General features: G+C 42.4%; 2 protein-coding genes across 2 annotated transcripts in view; one reads left to right on the top strand and one right to left on the bottom strand.

Moving 5' to 3' along the window:
- Positions 1-5,016, top strand: part of Col4a6 (collagen, type IV, alpha 6) — a 318,218-nt gene extending 313,202 nt beyond the window's left edge. The window contains exons 43-45 of the mRNA XM_013025852.1: positions 1,157-1,348; positions 2,073-2,359; positions 4,590-5,016. Coding sequence (XP_012881306.1) covers positions 1,157-1,348; positions 2,073-2,359; positions 4,590-4,850 — 740 coding nt within the window. The 3' untranslated portion in view covers positions 4,851-5,016. The remainder of the gene's footprint in view (positions 1-1,156; positions 1,349-2,072; positions 2,360-4,589) is intronic.
- Positions 5,017-7,310: 2,294 nt separating this feature from the next.
- Atg4a (autophagy related 4A, cysteine peptidase) overlaps positions 7,311-19,708 on the bottom strand; it is a 47,959-nt gene continuing 35,561 nt past the window's right edge. Inside the window, exons 7-13 of the mRNA XM_013025899.1 lie at positions 16,832-16,911; positions 16,030-16,217; positions 15,825-15,903; positions 12,973-13,118; positions 11,387-11,443; positions 9,218-9,326; positions 7,311-8,282 (exon numbers count right to left, since the gene is read on the bottom strand). Coding sequence (XP_012881353.1) covers positions 8,212-8,282; positions 9,218-9,326; positions 11,387-11,443; positions 12,973-13,118; positions 15,825-15,903; positions 16,030-16,217; positions 16,832-16,911 — 730 coding nt within the window. The 3' untranslated portion in view covers positions 7,311-8,211. The remainder of the gene's footprint in view (positions 8,283-9,217; positions 9,327-11,386; positions 11,444-12,972; positions 13,119-15,824; positions 15,904-16,029; positions 16,218-16,831; positions 16,912-19,708) is intronic.

Here is a 19,708-nt window from a genome sequence, read left to right as displayed (position 1 = left end):
TCCTCCCCTCCTCTCTCTCTCCTCTCTCTTTCCATCTCTCTCTCCCCCCTTTTCTCTCCCCCTATTACCTCCATGGAAGATTGAAACCAGGAAGCTACACTTCTATTTTTTTTGGGGGGGGGGGTCTGGTCATAGGGCCTGAACTCTGGGCCTGGGCACTGTCCCTCAGCTCTTCAGCTCAAGGCTAGAGTTCTACCACTTGAGCCACATACCACATCTGGCTTTTTTCTTTTTGCTTATGTGGTGCTGAGGAATCGAACTCAGGGCCTCAGGCATGCAAGGCAAGCGCTCTACCACTGAGCCACCTTCCCAGCCCCCTATTTTCTTCTTTTTATTTTGTTTTTGTAAGAACACATCTGTATACCTTTGCTTGGGCTGGCCTCAAACTCAGCATCTTCCTGCCTCTGCCTTCCCAGGAACTGGGATTACAGGTATGCCCTACCATGCCTGGCCTGGATTCCAGCTTTTAAGTGTTACAACTCTACTCTATAGCATAGCCACCTGCCACACCCCTCCCCTTTGCTACCCAGGGACTGTGATATGAATGGGGGGAAAGGGAGCTCAGAGGATAACATTTAAGGGAGATGTCTGCCTGTACCTCTGCTGCTTCCCTTCTTTTCACAATAAGAACAGCAAATCACTTGTCAGTAGATACCATTTCTGAGGCTCAGGGGGAAAGTGTTGCAATCCATTACCTACATCTGCCACAGAAAAGAGAGAAGGGCAAAGCATTTTCCTGCTCATCTTGATTTCAATGCTTCTGACTCAGCAGCTACTTACCTATGTCCTATGAGGCTCTTCAAGGAGGGGCCTGAGAAAAATCCCTCTTCACTCATCCCATTGAAAGACAATCCAAAGACAGGTCGTTGGAAGAGGAGAGATAGATAATGTGCTTTTTATAATGGCAACTCTGTAGCCAGGTATGAGCAAGTTAGATTTCTGGGTCTTCCAAGACTTACCAGCTGTTTGTAGCTCTGAGTTTCAGTCTTCTCATCTACACATTGGGCTAATAATAGTACCATCTCCCAAGGTCATCATAAGGATCAAGTGGAATGATGTGTTTAAACAACGTGCCTTACACAATGGGTGGTGCCCAGTGAATAGCTGATATCATCAGCTGCACCAAGCTCACCTTTTCTGCTCTTTTCCCCATTAGGAGTTCCAGGGAAGCAAGGCCCATTTGGTAGGCCTGGGATACCCGGGCCCAGTGTGCAAGTGGGCTACACATTGGTGAAACACAGTCAATCGGAGCAGGTGCCACAGTGCCCCATAGGAATGAGTCAACTGTGGGTGGGCTACAGTTTGCTGTTTGTGGAAGGACAGGAGAAAGCCCATAATCAGGACCTAGGTAAGTACCAGTTGTGACAGGCTGTCCTGACCTCCTGGCCTCACAGGACCAAGACTAAACTTTGCTTCTCTTAGCCCTTTGAATCCACTATTGGATACTGAGTTATAGCACTAGCTCTGTAGTCAAGCCGACATGGGTTGTTAGCCCTGTACCCCAATGATAGTACCATCTCTGAGCACTGTAGTAAGGGTCAAGTGAGCTCTTCAAGTTATTCAACCTCTCTAAGCTTCTACTTCCTCCTTACTGGCACAAAGCTAATTCCAGTACCTAGCACATAGGGTGGCAGAAGGAGTTCATTAATTACTCAATGTAAAATGCTTAGAACAGTATTTGGCATATATGCTTCCATTAAGTATCAGTGATTAGTAGTAACAACAATACATGAGCTTCACAGCAATGATGATTACTCAAGAATTAAATACATTAGCTGCAGGCTTACTAAACCTTAAACATGGATTCCATCTATTAAATACTGATTTTACAAAGCCAGTATTCCAATTAATTAGTGATTGTTCCATTTATAAGAAAAGGCTTCCTGGTATCAAATTCCCTTGGTACATTTACAGTAAGATTTGATCTGCAGACTTCAGTGTAGGGACAGTGTGATGGGACTGTAAGAGAGAGGTCAAGTACTTGACTGTAAACCCACACTACCATTGGGTCCAGTCCTGGTAGCCTTGAACCTAAGACAGACCTTCCCTCTCTTTGTCCACCTTGTCTCCAGGGTTTGCTGGCTCCTGCCTGCCCCGCTTCACCACCATGCCTTTTATCTACTGCAACATCAATGAGGTGTGCCACTATGCCAGGCGCAATGATAAATCCTACTGGCTCTCTACTACTGCCCCCATTCCCATGATGCCCGTCGGCCAGGCCCAGATTCCTCAGTACATCAGCCGCTGTTCTGTGTGTGAGGCACCCTCTCAAGCCATTGCTGTGCACAGCCAAGACATCACCATCCCTCAGTGCCCTCTGGGCTGGCGCAGCCTCTGGATCGGGTATTCCTTCCTCATGGTAAGGCACTGCACTTGACCTTCCCACAGGAAAGAAGCCAGAATGGGGAGCTCTGAGAAGGTCCATGAGACTAGTTCCTAAGCTCAAGAGATGCTGAGTAGAAAGTAGAGTTTGAAAGAAAAGGAAATGTTTGGCCTGGCCTTGGCCCATGCCTGTAATTCCAGCTACTCAGGAGGTAGAGATCGGGAGGATTGCAGTTTGTGGCCAGTCCAGGGTAAAAGTAAGGCTCCATGTCAACCAATAAGCTAGGCATAGTGGTCAACACTTGTAGTCCCAGGTATGGTAGGCCAGGATCCTGGTCTGAGGCCTGATCATGCAAAAATGCAAAACCTTACCTGAAAAATACCTAAAAGCAAAAGGTGCTAGAGGTGTGGCTTGTGGTAAAGCACTTGCCTTCGCAAGACAAAGGTGCTTGAGTTCAAACCCAAATACTTCCAAGGGGTAAAAAAAAGCCATGGTAGGTCTAAGGGTGTAGTCAGTAGTTCGCATCCAGTATTTCTGAAGTAAGTGACAGGCACAGATTCTATCATTGCTATACTTCCTTCATTAATGCACCACCAAAGAGAGAATGAACCACACTATGCAGTGAGAGAGATGCTGTCCTCACTCTGGGCCACGATGTATTTGCTCTAATCAAGCTGTACATGGATCTCTGCTCTCCCACTCAGCCTCCCAGAGCCATCTGTCCACAGCTGTCTCCCAAAAGGCTCACAAGAGAGTGTTTCTATGTCCTCACACACATTATTGCTGCCTTTCCATTTTTGTGGGAAGGCAGTGGCCAGCTATGCTGTGTCTGGATGGAAAAGAACTTTCTTATACAGTAGCTGGTGAATACTTGGGAGATGTTTCATCCAACCAAGTCAGGTTTAGATCTAGAACAACTGTCCATGAAAACCAGGTGTCACCATCTGAAGTGCTAAGTTTTGTGAAATCTCTTCTATGGGAAAAGAGATGGGCCAGAGGCAAGGTGGTGAAGGAGGATCTAAAGAATTAGCTAATTAGTTGTGCTCTGTCCTTGAACATTGTACGTTATCCCAGTGTGAGAGAGTCACTTCACCTGTCATTCTGTCCTGTCCACCACCCAGACCAAGAAATAGGGAGAGATGGCCCCAACTTTCCACAGGAGCGTAACTCCTCTACTCTTCAATAAAGCATAGAGATGTGTTGTATAGTTCAGTTTTCTATCCTGATGGTCAAAAAGAGGAAAAAATGGATACTTCAGTTACTCAGAGGGGATACCTTGAAACGTCATTTGGTCATTTGGTGGTCCTCATCGTCTCAAAGTACTAGGAAGTAAAGGGTTCCATTTGTTATCATTGGCCATTTGTTGACATGAGTATGTGATGGCTCCTTCACCTCCATGGTCCACATCAAAAGCCAATCATGGTACAGGGAGAAGGCCTGGGTGTGGAGAGGTGGGAGATACTGACTGGAGTACAGTATCCAGAGACTTAACTCATGAGTGCCCCTATGAAGTGAGGCCTGAGACATTTAGGCCTAATATAAACGGTTCCCCTGCCCCCTCCCTTTTACTCAGCAGGAAACAAGCACTGAAAATAGAAGTAGTTCTAATGGAGTTAGCTCTGCCGTAAGAGCTAATAATAGACAAGGTGCTAAGGGAAGGGCTGAGGTAGAAGCAATGTATGGAATCCTTAACACTCTTACCATTCTTAGAGGAAGGTGCACTGTAAACAAAAGGCCGATTGAGCTGTGATTCAGAATCCTACTGTTTACCTTTTTAATTTCATTATTGATCAGAGAGCCTCAGAAACTTGCTTTTCAAGTACTCTACCACTGGAAACACACCCACACCCCTTTTCTTTGTATTTGATTGCTGAGACAGTCTTGGTAACTTTGCCAGCAGTAGCTTCAAATATTGTATGTCAACAATCCCAGCTGCTAGTGAGTTATCCTTAATCCATGTTTTATTTGTCCATGGAAATTGGTGAGGGGGGAAGAAAACATACCTATGAACTCAATGGACCAGGAGCAGTTTGAGAAACACAGGTTGAGACATGGTCACAATGTGCCTTTGTGAGGTCACCAAGCCTGTAGAAGGGAGGCTGATGTAGGGGATGATAGGCAATTTCTTCCATTCAAGCTGGGTGGACCCAAGGACTGGTACTTACGAAAGGGGTGCATGTGCTCTTCTGTATCCCCTGAATGGTGAGAATCCCCAGTGCTAGGCCCAGCCAGGTACAACTCCCACACATGCCTCCTGTCATTTCAGCACACTGCCGCTGGGGCTGAAGGTGGTGGCCAGTCCCTGGTTTCCCCAGGCTCGTGCCTCGAGGACTTCCGGGCTACACCTTTCATCGAATGCAGCGGTGCCCTAGGCACCTGCCACTACTTTGCCAACAAGTACAGTTTCTGGCTGACCACAGTGGAAGAGAAGCAGCAGTTTAGGGAAGATCCTGTGTCTGAGACGCTGAAAACTGGGCAGCTACACACCCGGGTGAGCCGCTGCCAGGTGTGTATGAAAAGCCTGTAGGCTGGTGCCCACCATGCTGCCCCTGCCCTACCCTTCCATGCTCAGGGGTCACCTCACAAGCTTAACAATGTGAGGAAGGAAGGCCTGAGCTCTTGTGCCTACCTGTCAAATAGATTGGACTGAACAACCAGACCCTAATCACCCCAGCCCTCAAGCCCAATAGCTGGGCCTTACTGTCCTATCTCCAGCAACCTGGTGCTATTATTCCATTTGGATGTTTGCCTGTATATTCATGGATACCTCAGAAAGATTTGCTGGGTCAACATTTTCTTTTTTTCTTTTTTCTTTTTGGTGGTACTGTGATGCTGGACCAGTGCTCTGCCACTTGAGCCCTAGGGTCACAATTTTCCTTGATTGCTAGCTCTCTTCACTGCCCTGATCAGTAAGTTTTTCATTGTAGCTCTTATATCCAGAGGTCCACTTTATATCCATATTATTTAGCTTAAGCCAGAACCTAATGTTTCCAGATTAAAGAAAAATGTCTGGCTGAAAAATGTCTGGCTGAATGGTCATGGGAAAGCTCAAGTCTACATTAGGCCAGCTGCCACTCCTCAAGGCCCTGTCTAAGCAGGTTACAGGGTTACTAGCCTGTAACCCTGATGAAGCTTTAACTATTTCCAGAGTGAGCAAAATTGTTCTCCATTTTGCATAAAGGGGTTAGAGGGGGCTGGGAAGGTGGCTCAGTGGTAGAGCGCTTGCCTTGCATGCATGAGGCCCTGGGTTTGATTCCCCAGTACCACATAAGCAAAAAGAAAAAAGTCGGAAGTGGCGCTGAGCCTCAAGTGGTAGAGCGCTAGCCTTGAGCTGTAGAGCTGAGAGACAGCGCCCAGGCCCAGAGTTCAAGCCCCACGACTGGACCCCCCCCCCAAAAAAAGGAGGTTAGAGGTCAGGAGCTGAGAAGGATCTGTTAACTTCATAGCCCCAGCCAAATCACCTCCACCTGATCAGCTCTCTACTCAGCTTGAGGCAGAGAACCTGCCTGGCCTGGCTGGTACAAAGCTCACAAGAGGATGCAACAAATGTGGCCAGGTCCATATATGCAAATGAGAACCATTCATTTTTCTTGGCCAAGGAGAGAGGAGTGGATCTTGTCTTTGACTCAAGGAATAGAAAGGAAAATCCCATTGCTCACAAGTCCCTGTGTATTCCAAATGCCGTCCAGATGTGTCCATGTGGCAAATCAAAGCTGCGGTGTGTTGGATCCTTTGCATTCTGAGGCTATTAGAAACTCCCTGTTCAAATAGTTATCTAGCTACTCTTTCACAGGTAGCCTTTCCAACTGTTTTAATATGTTTTTAAGACCTCATAAAAGTCTAGCACACACTTTTTGTTAACAGTCCTCAAGCATGGCCTGAGTTGGCTATTAAGTATATTGTATTGTGCTATGGGGGATTTGTTTTAATTGCCAGTTTCCCAGAACACTATGTTGACATAAGGCACTTCCTTCCAGGTGATTCTGTTTCCTTAAGTATTTTGTGAACTGTGCCAACACAGACAAGGCATAATCAGTATAACCAAACTGTTGTCACTGTCACCTATTAGCTAATAAACATGGTATAGGCTTTGTAAATAGCAAATAAAATGAATAAAATCTGAAGTTTTGACTTGACCTTTTTTTTCATACAACTTTCCTAATATCCATTGCACTAAACCCTAATGAACTATTGAGGCAAGAACAACTTTGAAAATGATCAAAGACAAAGGAAAGAATCCTCTGCTAGTCAGCAAACCTAGAGTGTGCATCAAGATAAGCCTTTAACTTCATCATTTGCTAGACTTCAAGAAAGGAGTTTCCATACTTACATTGCCTCAGGAGCTTTTATAGATAAAAATAGGCAGTAAAGCAAGTGTGTGTATGCCTATTTTTAATATGTGTGAATATATTTAAATATATGCATATGTTTATACATGCATGCAACATATCTTCTGGAAGAATAAATAAATATTGGGAGTTTCAGAAAAGAGAGCTGACCTATTTGAGGGAAACACCTTACACTGAATAGTATTTTGCATCTTTTAAATATTGAATACCTGTAGTATGTTACCTACTAGAGAACAAAACAAAAGATAGAACCTAAAGAAACAAGTAATGGCACTATGGCTCAAGTGGTAGAGTGCTTGCCTTGAGCTGAAGACCTGCGGGACAGCGCCCAGGCCCAGAGTTCAAGCCCCACAACAGTCCAAAAAAAAAAAAAGAGTAGATCCAAGAAACAAGTGATTTGATCTGTGTTACCTTCCAAACTCTAGATATTAGCCTCCTGTGAAACACTGTTATGGTGATGGTGAAATGCAGACCCATGTGAAATATGCAGTAAAGAGGGCAAGATAGAAAAACAGGAAGATCCTCTGGACATGAAGAACACATACTTCAAAACAGGAAAGTTTCTAGTCCTAAAATGGTTTGGAATTATGTTTAATCACAGATTAAATGTCACCACATGAATATTTTTTTACACAGAATATAATTCAAACAAGATTTATTTTAATTCCTCACACAAAATCAACAATTACAATGAGAGATTGGCAAAGCCAAGTCCAGCTTTCCACTTGTTTTTGTAAATAAAGTTTTATTGGATTTCAGCCATGGTCAGTTGCATGCATATTGTTTATGGCTGCTTTTGCCCAGAGTTGAGTAGTTAAGACAGAGGCCACATGATTTGAAAAGTCTAAAATATTAACTATCTGACTTTTTACAGAAAAGAAGTTTTCTGACTTCTAATTTAAATGATCGTGATTTCATTTAAGGACATGGTATTATCTGATAAAAGTGTCCATAAGGGTGGATACTGTGACCTATCAAATACAAAGCTTCCTCCAAATAGGAAGACAATCAAGATATTTTGATATAAATTATAATTACTCAAAATACATACTGAGATAATTTAAGAACATTTTTTTCTCCCTGATTCAGTTACTTTATTATTTGAGCAGGAGAACAGCTTGCTTCTTAGTATTTAGCTCCCAAGAGGTCACACCTAAAAGCATGAAGAAAGTCAACATGACCACCTCTCATCTGCTTCTGATGAAGCGAGATGGGAGCTGCTGTCTGATTTGCAAACATTCTCATTTCAGTCATGGAAGACTTGTAGCCATGTATGACAAACTAGGAACAAATGGACTCCTCCTAATCTTTTTGCTCCTAGACTCCATGATTGTTCTATTTCTTTCTGGGAAGAATTGGTGTCATTTATTTGTTTGTTTGTTTTTCTGAGAACTGCTAGTTGGCTCAGTCATGATTGCTATTGAGTTTGTATGCGGTTGGCATATCAGGCACTTGCTGACTAGAAAAGTTTTATGTAACAAGTTTATGTTCCTGTGGTGCCAGATGGAAGACAGAACTTCAAACTGAGTTTCCACTATTCTACACGCTTAGAATCTCAAAATCTTCTTCCAGGTCAAAGTCCTCCAGTTGTTCAGTAGAATCAATGAATTCTATCAGAATACAGAAACAAGAAAGCAGCAAAGATTGACAGTTGGATCGATATGCTCAATCAATATTTTTCAGTCATTAAGATTACACATTTTAATCACTTTGCTAAGGAAAGGCCTTTTTTGTGGGTCAATGAACTCAGGGCCTGGGCATTGTCCTTGAGCTTTTCTTCTTGCTCAAGGCTAGCTACAACTTGGAGCCACAGCTCCACTTCCAGTTTTCTATTGGTTAATTGGAGATAAGAACCTCATGGACTTTCCTGTCCTGGCTGACTTTGAACCATGTTATGCAGATGTCAGCCTCCTGAGTAGCCAGGATTACTGGCACAAGCCACTAACGCCAGGTAAGAAAGGCCTTTTTCATGAGACTTAAAATTAGAACTACTATCAAGTATTAAAAATTGTCTATAAAGACTCAAAATATGCAGATCCAGTACATGCTCCTGGTCACAGTGATATGAGATTGTAAGCCCTTACAAGTAACAAGTAACCTTGAGGGACTTTTTGGTTTATTTGTTGAGACAGGTTTTGCTATGTATCCCAGACTGCCATTAAATTTGTTATGCATCCCAGGCTGGTCTAGACTTGGATCCTCTTGTCTCACCTTTCCAAATGTTGGGATGATAGATATGTACCACTATGTCTTGCCTCTAGGTACCTTTTGAATAACCCATGCCCTCTAATTTGTCATTCTGAACCATAACATTAAAAAACAATTCAGTTTATCTTGATGTTGCATAGAACTTTTGCACTGAGCTCATGTTCTTTTTTATTAGTCTTTGAAATTGGCAAAAATCAGCTCATCAGAAACAGCATTCCTTCAGCCCAGCCAAGTAGAAATTTTGCTTTCCACAGAAAGCGTGAGCCATAGTTGCTATGTCTCAAAAACAATTGCTATATATAAATCTCCTGTCTGAGAGCCATAAGTATCAGCTTACCTGCTCCAGTGGTTGTCACTTCTGGCTTGGTTGGAGGCACAAATGGTGGCCAGTGTGATGGATGTTTCTGAACTAATTCAAACATCCTTAAATTTTCCTTCAGAATTTCCTGTGGAGACACAGACATAGTTGTAAATACTGCAGTGCCTGGACAATTCTGTCCACTTGGCAATCTGTGAGCCCAAACCCTGGGAGTGGCCTAATGGTTGACAGGTAGAAAAATGCCCAATAAATACACCCATCCTCTCCTTGAACCACTGGAAGACCTCAGCTGACATTAGCTGATGGAATCCAGTATTCAATGCCCGTATTCCATCCTGAGGCTCAGTTAATCTGCCAGTTGCCAAGGCCCACTTCATTTGAGTTGTTCCTGAAGTACTGGTTCTAAAATACTGTCTGAATCAAATATGCCCCGCGAGAATATTGGTACATATTAGTATGGTTTCAGTTATAGTCCAGCCTTTAAAGTATATGTTTTAATTTCAATGGCAGTCTTATAAAATTGTCATTTTGTTTTTAAATTTGATACCAATATAGTTTTGCTGCATTTTGGTAAAGAAGTATTACCTTTAAAAATAAGCCTGTATTATATTCAGCAAATTGTTACCCAGGGTTTCAGATCTAAGTAGGGATATTAATGTTAGTCATTCATTTACTGGTAAAGAAAAGTCTTCCCTCCTTTTGTGTACAAGGCTCTGGGCTTTCATCTCTCCAAATCCTTCTGTTTTGGAGATAGGAGAACTTTTTTAGGTCTCCTGCTACCCAACCCAAAGTTCTTTAAATTACTCTATGATCTCCTTTATTTTTTTAAATATAGAACACTTCACAAATTTTCATGTCAACCTTGTGCAGGGACTGTGCTAATCTTCTTGTATCATTCCTTAGTATATGTGCTGTAAGTGTTTATCAGTATCTATCAACTACTGGGCATGTATTAAGGGCTGATAATGAGATAGACACATAAATCACCAGATTATTAAGCCAGTGAAATAGTTTCATTTCCACAAGACCACACAAAGAAAGAATACTTCTACATGAATTCTAAAAGTTGGGAGCCTTTCAAGCTGTTGTCAATCTACATTTCACAGAAACAAAGCAGCTAATAGAAAGGAAAGCCCTCAAAAGCATTTGATGATGAAATGTATTAATGGAAAAGACCTACTAGACACATAGAAAAATATATTAATTCCCTTAGCTATCTCATGTTGTGAATAGAGAAAACAAGAATTTCCTTACTTTGCTGGGAAGTTTAATGTTGGTAATTTATGTGAAAATGATAGAGTATTACTAAACTATTTTATATGACTCATAGGCCTTAATGAGACAAAACATTAAATTCCATCACTAAGACTAACATTTGTCAGGCATCAAGCATGCTTAAAACAAAATATTTTATTAATATCCCCATGATATGCACAATTATTTTCATGTGATAGTTTCTTTGTTACTTAATTTCATTTTCCTTTCTTGTGCTGGTACTGGGACTTGAATTCAGGGCCATGTGCTCTCACTTAGCTTTCTCACTCATGGGTATCATTAGTTTTTTTTTCTTACAGTTAAATTCTCTCAGACCAAATTTATGTTACTATGTAAAACAACCTTTAAAAAGACTCACTGTCTGACAGTAGCTCATGCTTGTAATCCTAGCTACTCAGGAGGCTGAGATCTGGGGATCACATTCCAAAGCCAACCTAAGCAGGAAAGTCCATGAGACTCTTATTTCCAATTAACCACCAAAAAGCTACTAGTGGGTCTGTAGCTCAAGTGGTAACGTGCCAGCCTTGAGCAAAAAAATCTAAGGGACAGCATCTAGGTCATGAATTCAAGTCCTAGTGTTAGCACACACACACACACACAAACGAATCACTACCGGGTGCTGGTGGTTCATGCATGTAATCCTAGCTACCCAGGGGGCTGAGATCTCAGGATTGCAATTCGAAGCCAGCCTGGGCAGGAAAAGCCATGAAACTCTTTATCTACAGTAAATCACTAGAAAATTAGAAGTCGTGCTGTGGCTTAAGTGGTAGAGTGCTAGCCTTGAGCTGAAGAGCTCAGGGATAGCGCTCAGGCCCAGAATTCAAGCTGCATGAATGACAAAACAAAAAACAAACAAACAAAAAACTAAGTAGCTTTCATTTTTTTAAGACTAAGAAAATCATATGTCTTTACCTTCTGAACGAGGCTACACCAACTATCAAAGTCTTTTTCTTCTTTGCAGAAAAATCCCTTGAGGGAAAGCAAAAGAACATAATTTAGAATTTTCCTTTGTATTGCATAGTAGAGCTGTTTCTCAGACTTAGGATGTGGGCCACTCTCTTTGGATGCATCTTCCCAGTGATAGAGGAAGACTAGCTGGCCTGCCTCACATGGACACACACATTGTCATTCACTAGCTCTTACTCTCATCCTCCGCCTGTCTCTCTGACTCATGCTGCCTGTCCTTCTCCCTTCCAGTCCCCTTTCCTTCATGCTGTGAGATTGTTGAATTTGGAGATCAGTTTCCACAGCAAGAGGTTAGTTCCACCATATTCTGTGCAAAAGAAACAAACCAATGGAGAACATTTTATTAAATGAGCAAAGGCCAAATAGTACTTTTTGCTAGAGGCAATACTTGACATAATGCCTTTGACCTTCAAAAATTATCTATTAGGAGAGAGAGAACCAGTAGTCCCCTTCCTCATCCTTAGAACCATTTCATAGTTTAAAAGAAGAGGGGGACTCATCTCGGTCACAGCTCTATCTCTTCTCAACGCTGATAGTTGGGTCACATGGGAAGAGAAAATGCAGACAGGCCTCAGAACCACTGGTTGCATCACAGGCAGATGCCCAATCAATGTATGTTGATCATAGTCATACTTTTAGAGGAAATCTTCAACTTCTTGTATTATGTGCATCAAAAAACAGGTACTTGGTCCTAAGTCTTTAACTCAGGGCCTGGGTACAGTCGCTAAGTTTTTCTTGTTCAAGGCTAGCACTCTACCACTTCAGCCACAGCCCCACTTATGGCTTTTGGTAGTTTATTGGAGATAGGAGTCACATAGAGTTTTCTTACTAGGGCTGGCTTTGAATTGCAATCCTCAGATATCAGCTGTCTGGCTAGCTAGGATTACAGGCATGTGCCACTAGTTTCTGGGTTAGATAGAATACTTAGAAAATAAGCCAGAGAGCAAAGAAAACAAGAATATTTCTGGTAAACCTTCTATTTAGAAATAATCACTGCTAATCACCTGGTACATTAATGTCCTTGGGGAAAAAAAGAAATGGCACTGTCTTCCTATAGGGTTTTAACCCCTTCTCCTTCCCTACTCATGTCCTACCTTATTCCTGTGTGAGGCATAATTTGAGAACAAGAAGAAAAATGGGGAAAGAATGAGCTAGTAGTAATAACATATATAGAACGATCACAATGTATCAGGTCCTGTGCCAGTACCTTACACAAACTATACCCCATGCACCCCTACTAGGAAGGAGCTATTGTTTTCTCATTTTAGAGATGGGAAGACAGAGGTCAGCAAGGTTAAATGACTCTCCCTAAGTCTACAACCAGAAAGTAGCAAACCGTAGCTCTAACTCATTTCCCATCCCTTTCCTTTTCTTTCTTTTCCTCCCCTATTTCAATACACCATACTGCTTCTCACAGGGATGGTAAGCAAACACACACTTTTCAGGCTACCTTACAACTTGGAAAACTCCCAGGGAACCAACCTGTAAGAGGGTGGCATATCTTCCAGTCCACCTAACCTTTAGCTACCTACCAGTGCCACAGAGGGATCCAAGTTGAGGATGTTCATTCGCTGTGGGGACTGCAGGCAATGAAAAGTCTGGTCATCAACAGTTCCATTCTCTTCAGTGTCAACAAAAGTCTGGGTTGTGTGAGGGTCCAAGAAGATGAGCTCATTACCTGATTGGATGAGATATGCTTAAACTTTGAAGCCCACTGGCTCTGTCCCACTGCTATCCTGGAGAGGAGGCCCCCTGCTTCTCCTAACCCTTTCCTGGTGACCATGAGAATGGGATGACAGGAAGCCTGAAGCCAAATGAGCATGCTTGAAAAAAAATCTACTAATTCAAAGAGAAGATTTGCCCTAGCCCTTACATCTCCTCAAAGTCCAAGTCCAAAAGCAGAAAGTGACAGTTTGCAGAAAGGAGGGATGGGATACTGCAGATGACATGGCAGGCTCTGTGAGCAGCAGTAGCAAAGAGACGACAAGTAGACATTAAGTTGTATACCTAAGTGCTAACCAGGGTACTATCTGCCTCTTTCAACATTGGAAGGCATCTCCATTCATATAATCAATGCTCAGAAATATGCTAAAGGAAAAGGCCTTGGCCTACAAAAGAAATTCTACCCACATGGAACAAGGATGCTAAGTTGCCAGACACAAAAATCCAATGAGTTGACTTCTGGTGTCAATTAGCAAGAAGGTTATAGTCATGATAAGCAAGTTAGTCAATTCCTGTCACACAGCACTGCCTTTGTCACATTAACATCAGCACAGATGCACCTCACTGGGAGAGCTTACTGGAAAATGATTTTTTTTGTGGTACTAGGTTGGAACCCAGGGCCTTGCACATGCTAGGCAACTGCTCTACCACTGAGCTTCACCTCCAGTCTGGGATAACTGTCTTTTACATACAAGAGAACAGGCTTACTCCCAAATGTCCCAGAATGAGTTGAGGATAATGAAAGTTCTACCTTGATCTCGTAATTAAAGAGCTGAGAGTTCCCAATGCTTAGGGGGTAGAAATACCTAAGGGGGGCCCAATGTCACTCTTCAGGTCTGAGGTCATTTGGTTGGGTCTCTGTATCCTCAACTAAGTCAAGAAAGAGACCTTCTCTGGAATGGCTCCCAGGAGGGCACATCTATTTTGCCAACGTTTGTTCTGGTGGCAAAGAGTATGTTCCTGCTGTCTGATGAAAACTTTCCTGAAAGTCAAACCACTTAATTCACTCTTTGTCCTATGTTCTTGGTTTCAATTTGGGGTCATCACACCATTTCTTGTTCTTAGCAACAACTCCAAATACTAGGTTTTTTATTTACAAAAGTAAAAGCCACTAGGCACTGGTGGCTCATGCCTATAATCTTAGCTACTCAGGAGGCTAAGATAAGGATCACTGTTCAAAGCCAGCCTGGGCAGGAAAATTCATGAAACTCTTATCTCCAATAAACCACCAAAAAAAACCCAGAAGTGGATCTGTCTGTGGTGAAAGTGGTCAAACACTAGTCTGGAGCAAGAAAGGTCAAGGATAGTGCCCAGGACCCTGAGTTCAAGCCCCAGGACTGGCACAAAACAATTAAAAATAAAAGTAAAAACTGCCCATGGACTCCAGATATACCATTTAGCTGTAATTCTCATAATCAACCAATAGATGGCAGAAAAGGCAGCTGTATAGCAAGGAAAACCAACCCTGAAGACAGAAAGAATGAGGAAGGAAAAGCGTTGGGTGGAGCCATCTTTTACTGAGTGTATATTATATGCCTGGCTCTTTGTTAGACACTATGAGATGGCCTAATGGTAAGTCAGCTGTTAACCTATTTTACATAAGAGGATCTGAGACTGAAAGAGCTGATATTTTTTCTGCAGCCACACCATTAGCAAGTGGAGAGTGGTATATAAAGCCAGATATGTCTGTTGACATCACACCTCACATCCCTGAATCTCCAAAAGATAAACAGCCACTTACCATTTCCTTATAACTGCTCTAGCTCTCCTATCAAATCTATTGATGCTAATACCCTCCTTGGGACCCTGAGTCTCTGACCACTCCATTCCTACATGAGGTATCTGGTGCCAAATCTCCCTGGCCTCATCAATCCCTTGCCTCATGCTCTTCAGCATGAACCAGGCATTCTCAAGGTGACGTCTATGTGCCAGCAGCATTAGCACCACCAAGTTAGAAAGGCAAATCTCAGCAGCATCCAGACCTGTTGAGTCTGCATTCTAATAGTCCTTCAAAGAGACATATGCACAGAAAAGTTCAGGAAGACTGAGCTCCCTCACCATATATGAAGGGCCTTAAATGTCTCTGGTCACTGCTAATGGGTAAGGTGGCTAGATTTCCAGAGCCACTACTCTATGCAGCGAATGGCAGGCTACTTAGGATCAAAAGGTTAGTGGTTCTTAGGCTTACACATTGCTAATGGGAAAGGGACAGTTCTATCTTTGCTTCCTCTAATTTCCAACCTATCACAGCTCTGAACAATGAACCAGTAGGCCTGGCCACAGAAGCATAGAAAGACAGAGGATGCTCCTAACCTGGTTGCTGAACTCCAAGAAGAAGGACATTAACAAAGTCAAAGGACTCAACCCCATTGCCCAAGGCTCCCACAGGCAGGAGAAAGGTTCTGAAACAATACTTGAAGCTCATGGCCCAGCATCCTATCAAGGGGCAAGAAAGTGAAGGCACTAAAGGGACCTGCTTTCCTTCAGGAAACCTGACTCTTTATAGATCAGGTTGGAGATGAGAAAAACAACTAGACAAGAGGCTAGTTTCCTTGGACCTCACAGTGGCCCACTCAGTGGAACCACAAGGCCTCCTGGGCACACCTTCACCCCATACCCACCCCTCCCCATGATGACTTACTTGTGATTCATCCTTTCTTACCTAAGAATCCTATGAAATAATAGGCGTTATTTGGTTTTCCTCCTAATGCCCCTAAAGACTGTGGCATCTTAAAACACTCCTGGAGGGAAAGAGAATGCAAGATTCTCAACTCACTTGTGGACTGCTGCTCACGGATCTCTGTGCTGACATGGTGGTGTGATGGGCTGGGCAGGCAACAATGGGCTCAGGAAAAGGAATGACTTACTTTGAATGCATCGACATACACAGGATTGATTTGGTTTATGCCCAGACGAAGGGGCACAATGAGCAGCAGGGGTTTCCAGGCTGGGCAGAAGGCAGAGATGCCTTGACTCTGGTTAGAAGCAGTCACAAAATCAGGAGGATTCTCACCAGCTGCATTGGCACCCAGGGGAGGAACACAGCACATTTTTTCTAGAAACAAAAGGCCAAAGACCTGGGTGAGTCACAAGCATCTAGTGTAAGAAACCCCACTCTAAAGTTAAGACAGACTTCATGCCACTCACCCTGTCTAGAAAGCCCTCCCCTCTGTCATCAGGGCCCGGCAAGCCTGACTTTCCACAGGAAGGACAGGCCATTCCTTCAGCCTCATGTTCTTCCTGCAGCCCAATGAGCACTGGATTAGCTCCAAAGAGATAATCTGGGCTCATTATGAAAAGCTCGCTTCTCAACTAACTGCAGAGAACTTTGAGAAAGGAACGGTGTCTTTTGGCTTCCCTAAATGCAGGCAAGAGATGCAGGCCAGAGCACAGGGCCTCTTGGAAGCATCTACTGGTGGCTTAACATAGTATACACATGTCCTGCATCCTGCTGGGAAAGAGAGTGATGCCTCCCAGAGGGACAACAAAGATTCTCTAAGGGCTTTCTAGCTTTCAGAAAGCTGGACGGGAAGAGAACCAGAGCTCTTACTCCTCTAGGCTCCCCTGACCTGTGAGTAAGTCACAGATTGTTTACATTCCAGATTTCTGAATGGCAAAGTAGGAGCTCATCACCCACCAATCATAAAGGTAAATAGGCTGGGGACTCACTGATATCTTCAATGACCACTGTGTTATCCATTGAAACATAAACAGCCAAGGAATTCCATTCATCAAATAAAGCAAGTTTTCTGCAAAGCAATGTACAATGAAGTCACATTTAAGGTAAGGTGGAAATATCAGCAAGAAGCAAGACAGCTTGTTCCTAAGGTTAACAACTACTAACAGAGAAGCTGTGTTTAAGATAGTCTTGGCTTCTCCATCAGAATTCTGGGACTTTCCATGTTTCAGGGACCTTGACAGTGACACGGACACTATATCTCAACTTGAAAAAGAAGATTCTATTTCATAATGTTACTCCTACTGCCTGAGAAAGAAAAGTTATTGATGCATCTGTTCCCAAAGTCAAAAGAAATTTTACTTCCTTAGGTAAATGATATTTTGAGTTAGTGTTTTCTTTTCGTAAAAAAAGAAAGAAAGAAAAAGAAAAGGAAAGCTATCACTAAAAATATAGATTTGTGACCAGGCATGGCTGTGCATGTTGTAATCCTAGCACTCAGGAGGCTGAGGCAGGACAATTGTGAGTATGAAGCCAGTCTTACTACATAGTGGACCTTGTCTCAAAAGCAAAAGAAATGTGTGTGTGTGTGTATATTACACATATAATATATTTATACATATAAATATAATACACACACATACATACATGGAGATCAATGGTAGCAGTGTTTGTGAGGCAGGTTCCATCCAAATAACCAATACCTAAAATTATATATACACTTGCATGCATGTATGTATGTATGTATGTGTGTATTTAGGAGTATAGATAATATGGGAAATGAGCCACAGGAAAACAGAGCTCTTAGTTCCCTCTATAGTTACACTTAGAGTACCACTCAAGGAGACTTATGTGATAGATGCCTGGGGTGTAAGGCCTTACAAGTCAGGAACTGAAGAGAGATAGCATGCTAAATTGCATGACTTCAAGGGAGATTAGAAAGAAAATTCTTTTTTAAAAAAATGATTGCTGGCAGGGTGCTGGTTTACAGGGTGCTAGGATTACACCTTTAATCCTAGCTATTCAGGAGGCCGAGATCTGAGGATTACAGTTCAAAGCCAGCCTAGGCAAGAAAGTCTATAAGACTGAGCTCCAACAAACAGCCAGAAAAGTGGAAGTGGCACTGTGACTCAAGCAGTGGAGTGCTCACTTTGAGCTGAAGAGCTGAGGAACAGTGCCCAGACCAAGGGTTCAAGCCCCATGACGGACAAAAAAAAAAAAAGAAAAAGATTGCCTGAGGTCTAAGTAAAGCACCTACCTATTTATCCTTTAATTTCCTCTCTTACTAATTTGAGAGGACTTGTTTAACGTGTCTACTTCTGGAATATGTGGGTAAAGCCTAGTCCCATTAGCAAAAGAAAAAAAATTCTCTCTAACAAAGTAACTCCCAGGAAGAGGTTAATTATCATTACATTTATATTTCACTTATCTTAATGCACTATCCTTTAATAATAATAGTAGTAGTAGTAGTAGACAAGCCTTAACTCTTTGCCTTAAGACATTTTTGGTTTTCCAATAGTGCAAAAGCAAGTTATACTCAGCAGAAATCATATAGTGAATTTTAAACTTAGGTATTTTTTTCCTGGTTATCAGTAAACAGAATCATACTCTCTAGCAATGCAGAGTGGCTCCATCAGCAAGGGAAAAGTCCATTCTCTAGGGTAGATTGTGTTTCTAAGCTAGAATCTAATTCAGTAGGTTAGGTATCCTAAATACATTTTTATTTATGATATTTTCAACTTGCAGTGGGCTTACCTAGATATAAGCTCATCATAAGTCAAGAAGTATTGGTATTGTTAATAAACCATGATGACATCAGAGTCCCCTTAAATTCTTCAAGATTTAAATTTAGAAGAAAGGAGGAAATTCTAAGGAATATCATTTAGAAACCATGATGACAAATCAGAGTCCCCTTAAATTCTTCAAGATTTAAATTTAGAAGGAAGGAGGAAATTCTAAGGAATATCATTTAAAAACTATTTGGAGCTCAGCACACCATTCTAATCCTTTGTACTTCTTGCCCAGGGCTCGTTGCTACAGTGATGCCTGAAATACTGCCAGCTTCTCTTTCAAACATCAATGATGGTCCCAAAGCCCTCTGACTAAAGCAAGAAAGTGGTCTTTAGGAGTAAGGAATAAAGTTAACAGAATTTTCCTTGGGTGCCCAGAAAATCCAGGCACACATACACTTCCAAAGAATGCTAGCTCACTAAAGATTGCCTGGTTACAGAAACAGGGCCCATATGTACTTTACAAGTAGTAGATCTACCATAACATCTGGAGATTGAAACACGCCACACCAGAGGAGGACTGATAATCTCAATCTTCTTGTCTGTAATGCTGGTCCTAGATTTTGCTTACCAATTTCATTTGTTCATCAGCATTTACTGAGTGCTTACATGTGCCAGGCAATGTATGTGCTAGTGATACAACATGAAGAAGACAAGTACAATCTCTACACTCCTGACAAGATGTCAGGAAGGAGAGAGTGACAACAGGTAAAGTGGCCTTCCAATTGTAGGTGCTGAAGATACTCACTTATTCAGTTTCAAAAAGTTGGTCCTGACCTCTCTTCACATCTTGTAGTGGGGGGGTGAATTATGAGACTGAACAGGATAGCTGCAAAAGTGTCAGGCTGGGGTACCTTGAACCTGCTATGAGAGGACAAACTGATTCCAAAACTCCCTTGGAGTTTGTCTCCTCCAACAGGTGGTAAATTCCTTGAGGTCAAGACTGTGTCTAGGTAATTTCTAAACTAGTACTTAACACAGTAAAGGTAACCAGTAAATGCTGAATGAATTAATGGGACTTCTAAATACCACATGGGGCCAGAGTCCATTTCTTAGGCTGGCTAAGCTTACATGCCTTAA

This window comes from Dipodomys ordii, unplaced genomic scaffold (assembly GCF_000151885.1).
Source record: "Dipodomys ordii isolate 6190 unplaced genomic scaffold, Dord_2.0 Scaffold88, whole genome shotgun sequence".
Classification (NCBI taxonomy): domain Eukaryota; kingdom Metazoa; phylum Chordata; class Mammalia; order Rodentia; family Heteromyidae; genus Dipodomys; species Dipodomys ordii.
The sequence above is the reverse complement of the archived record's forward strand: the minus strand, read 5'-3'. Positions and strand labels throughout refer to the sequence as shown.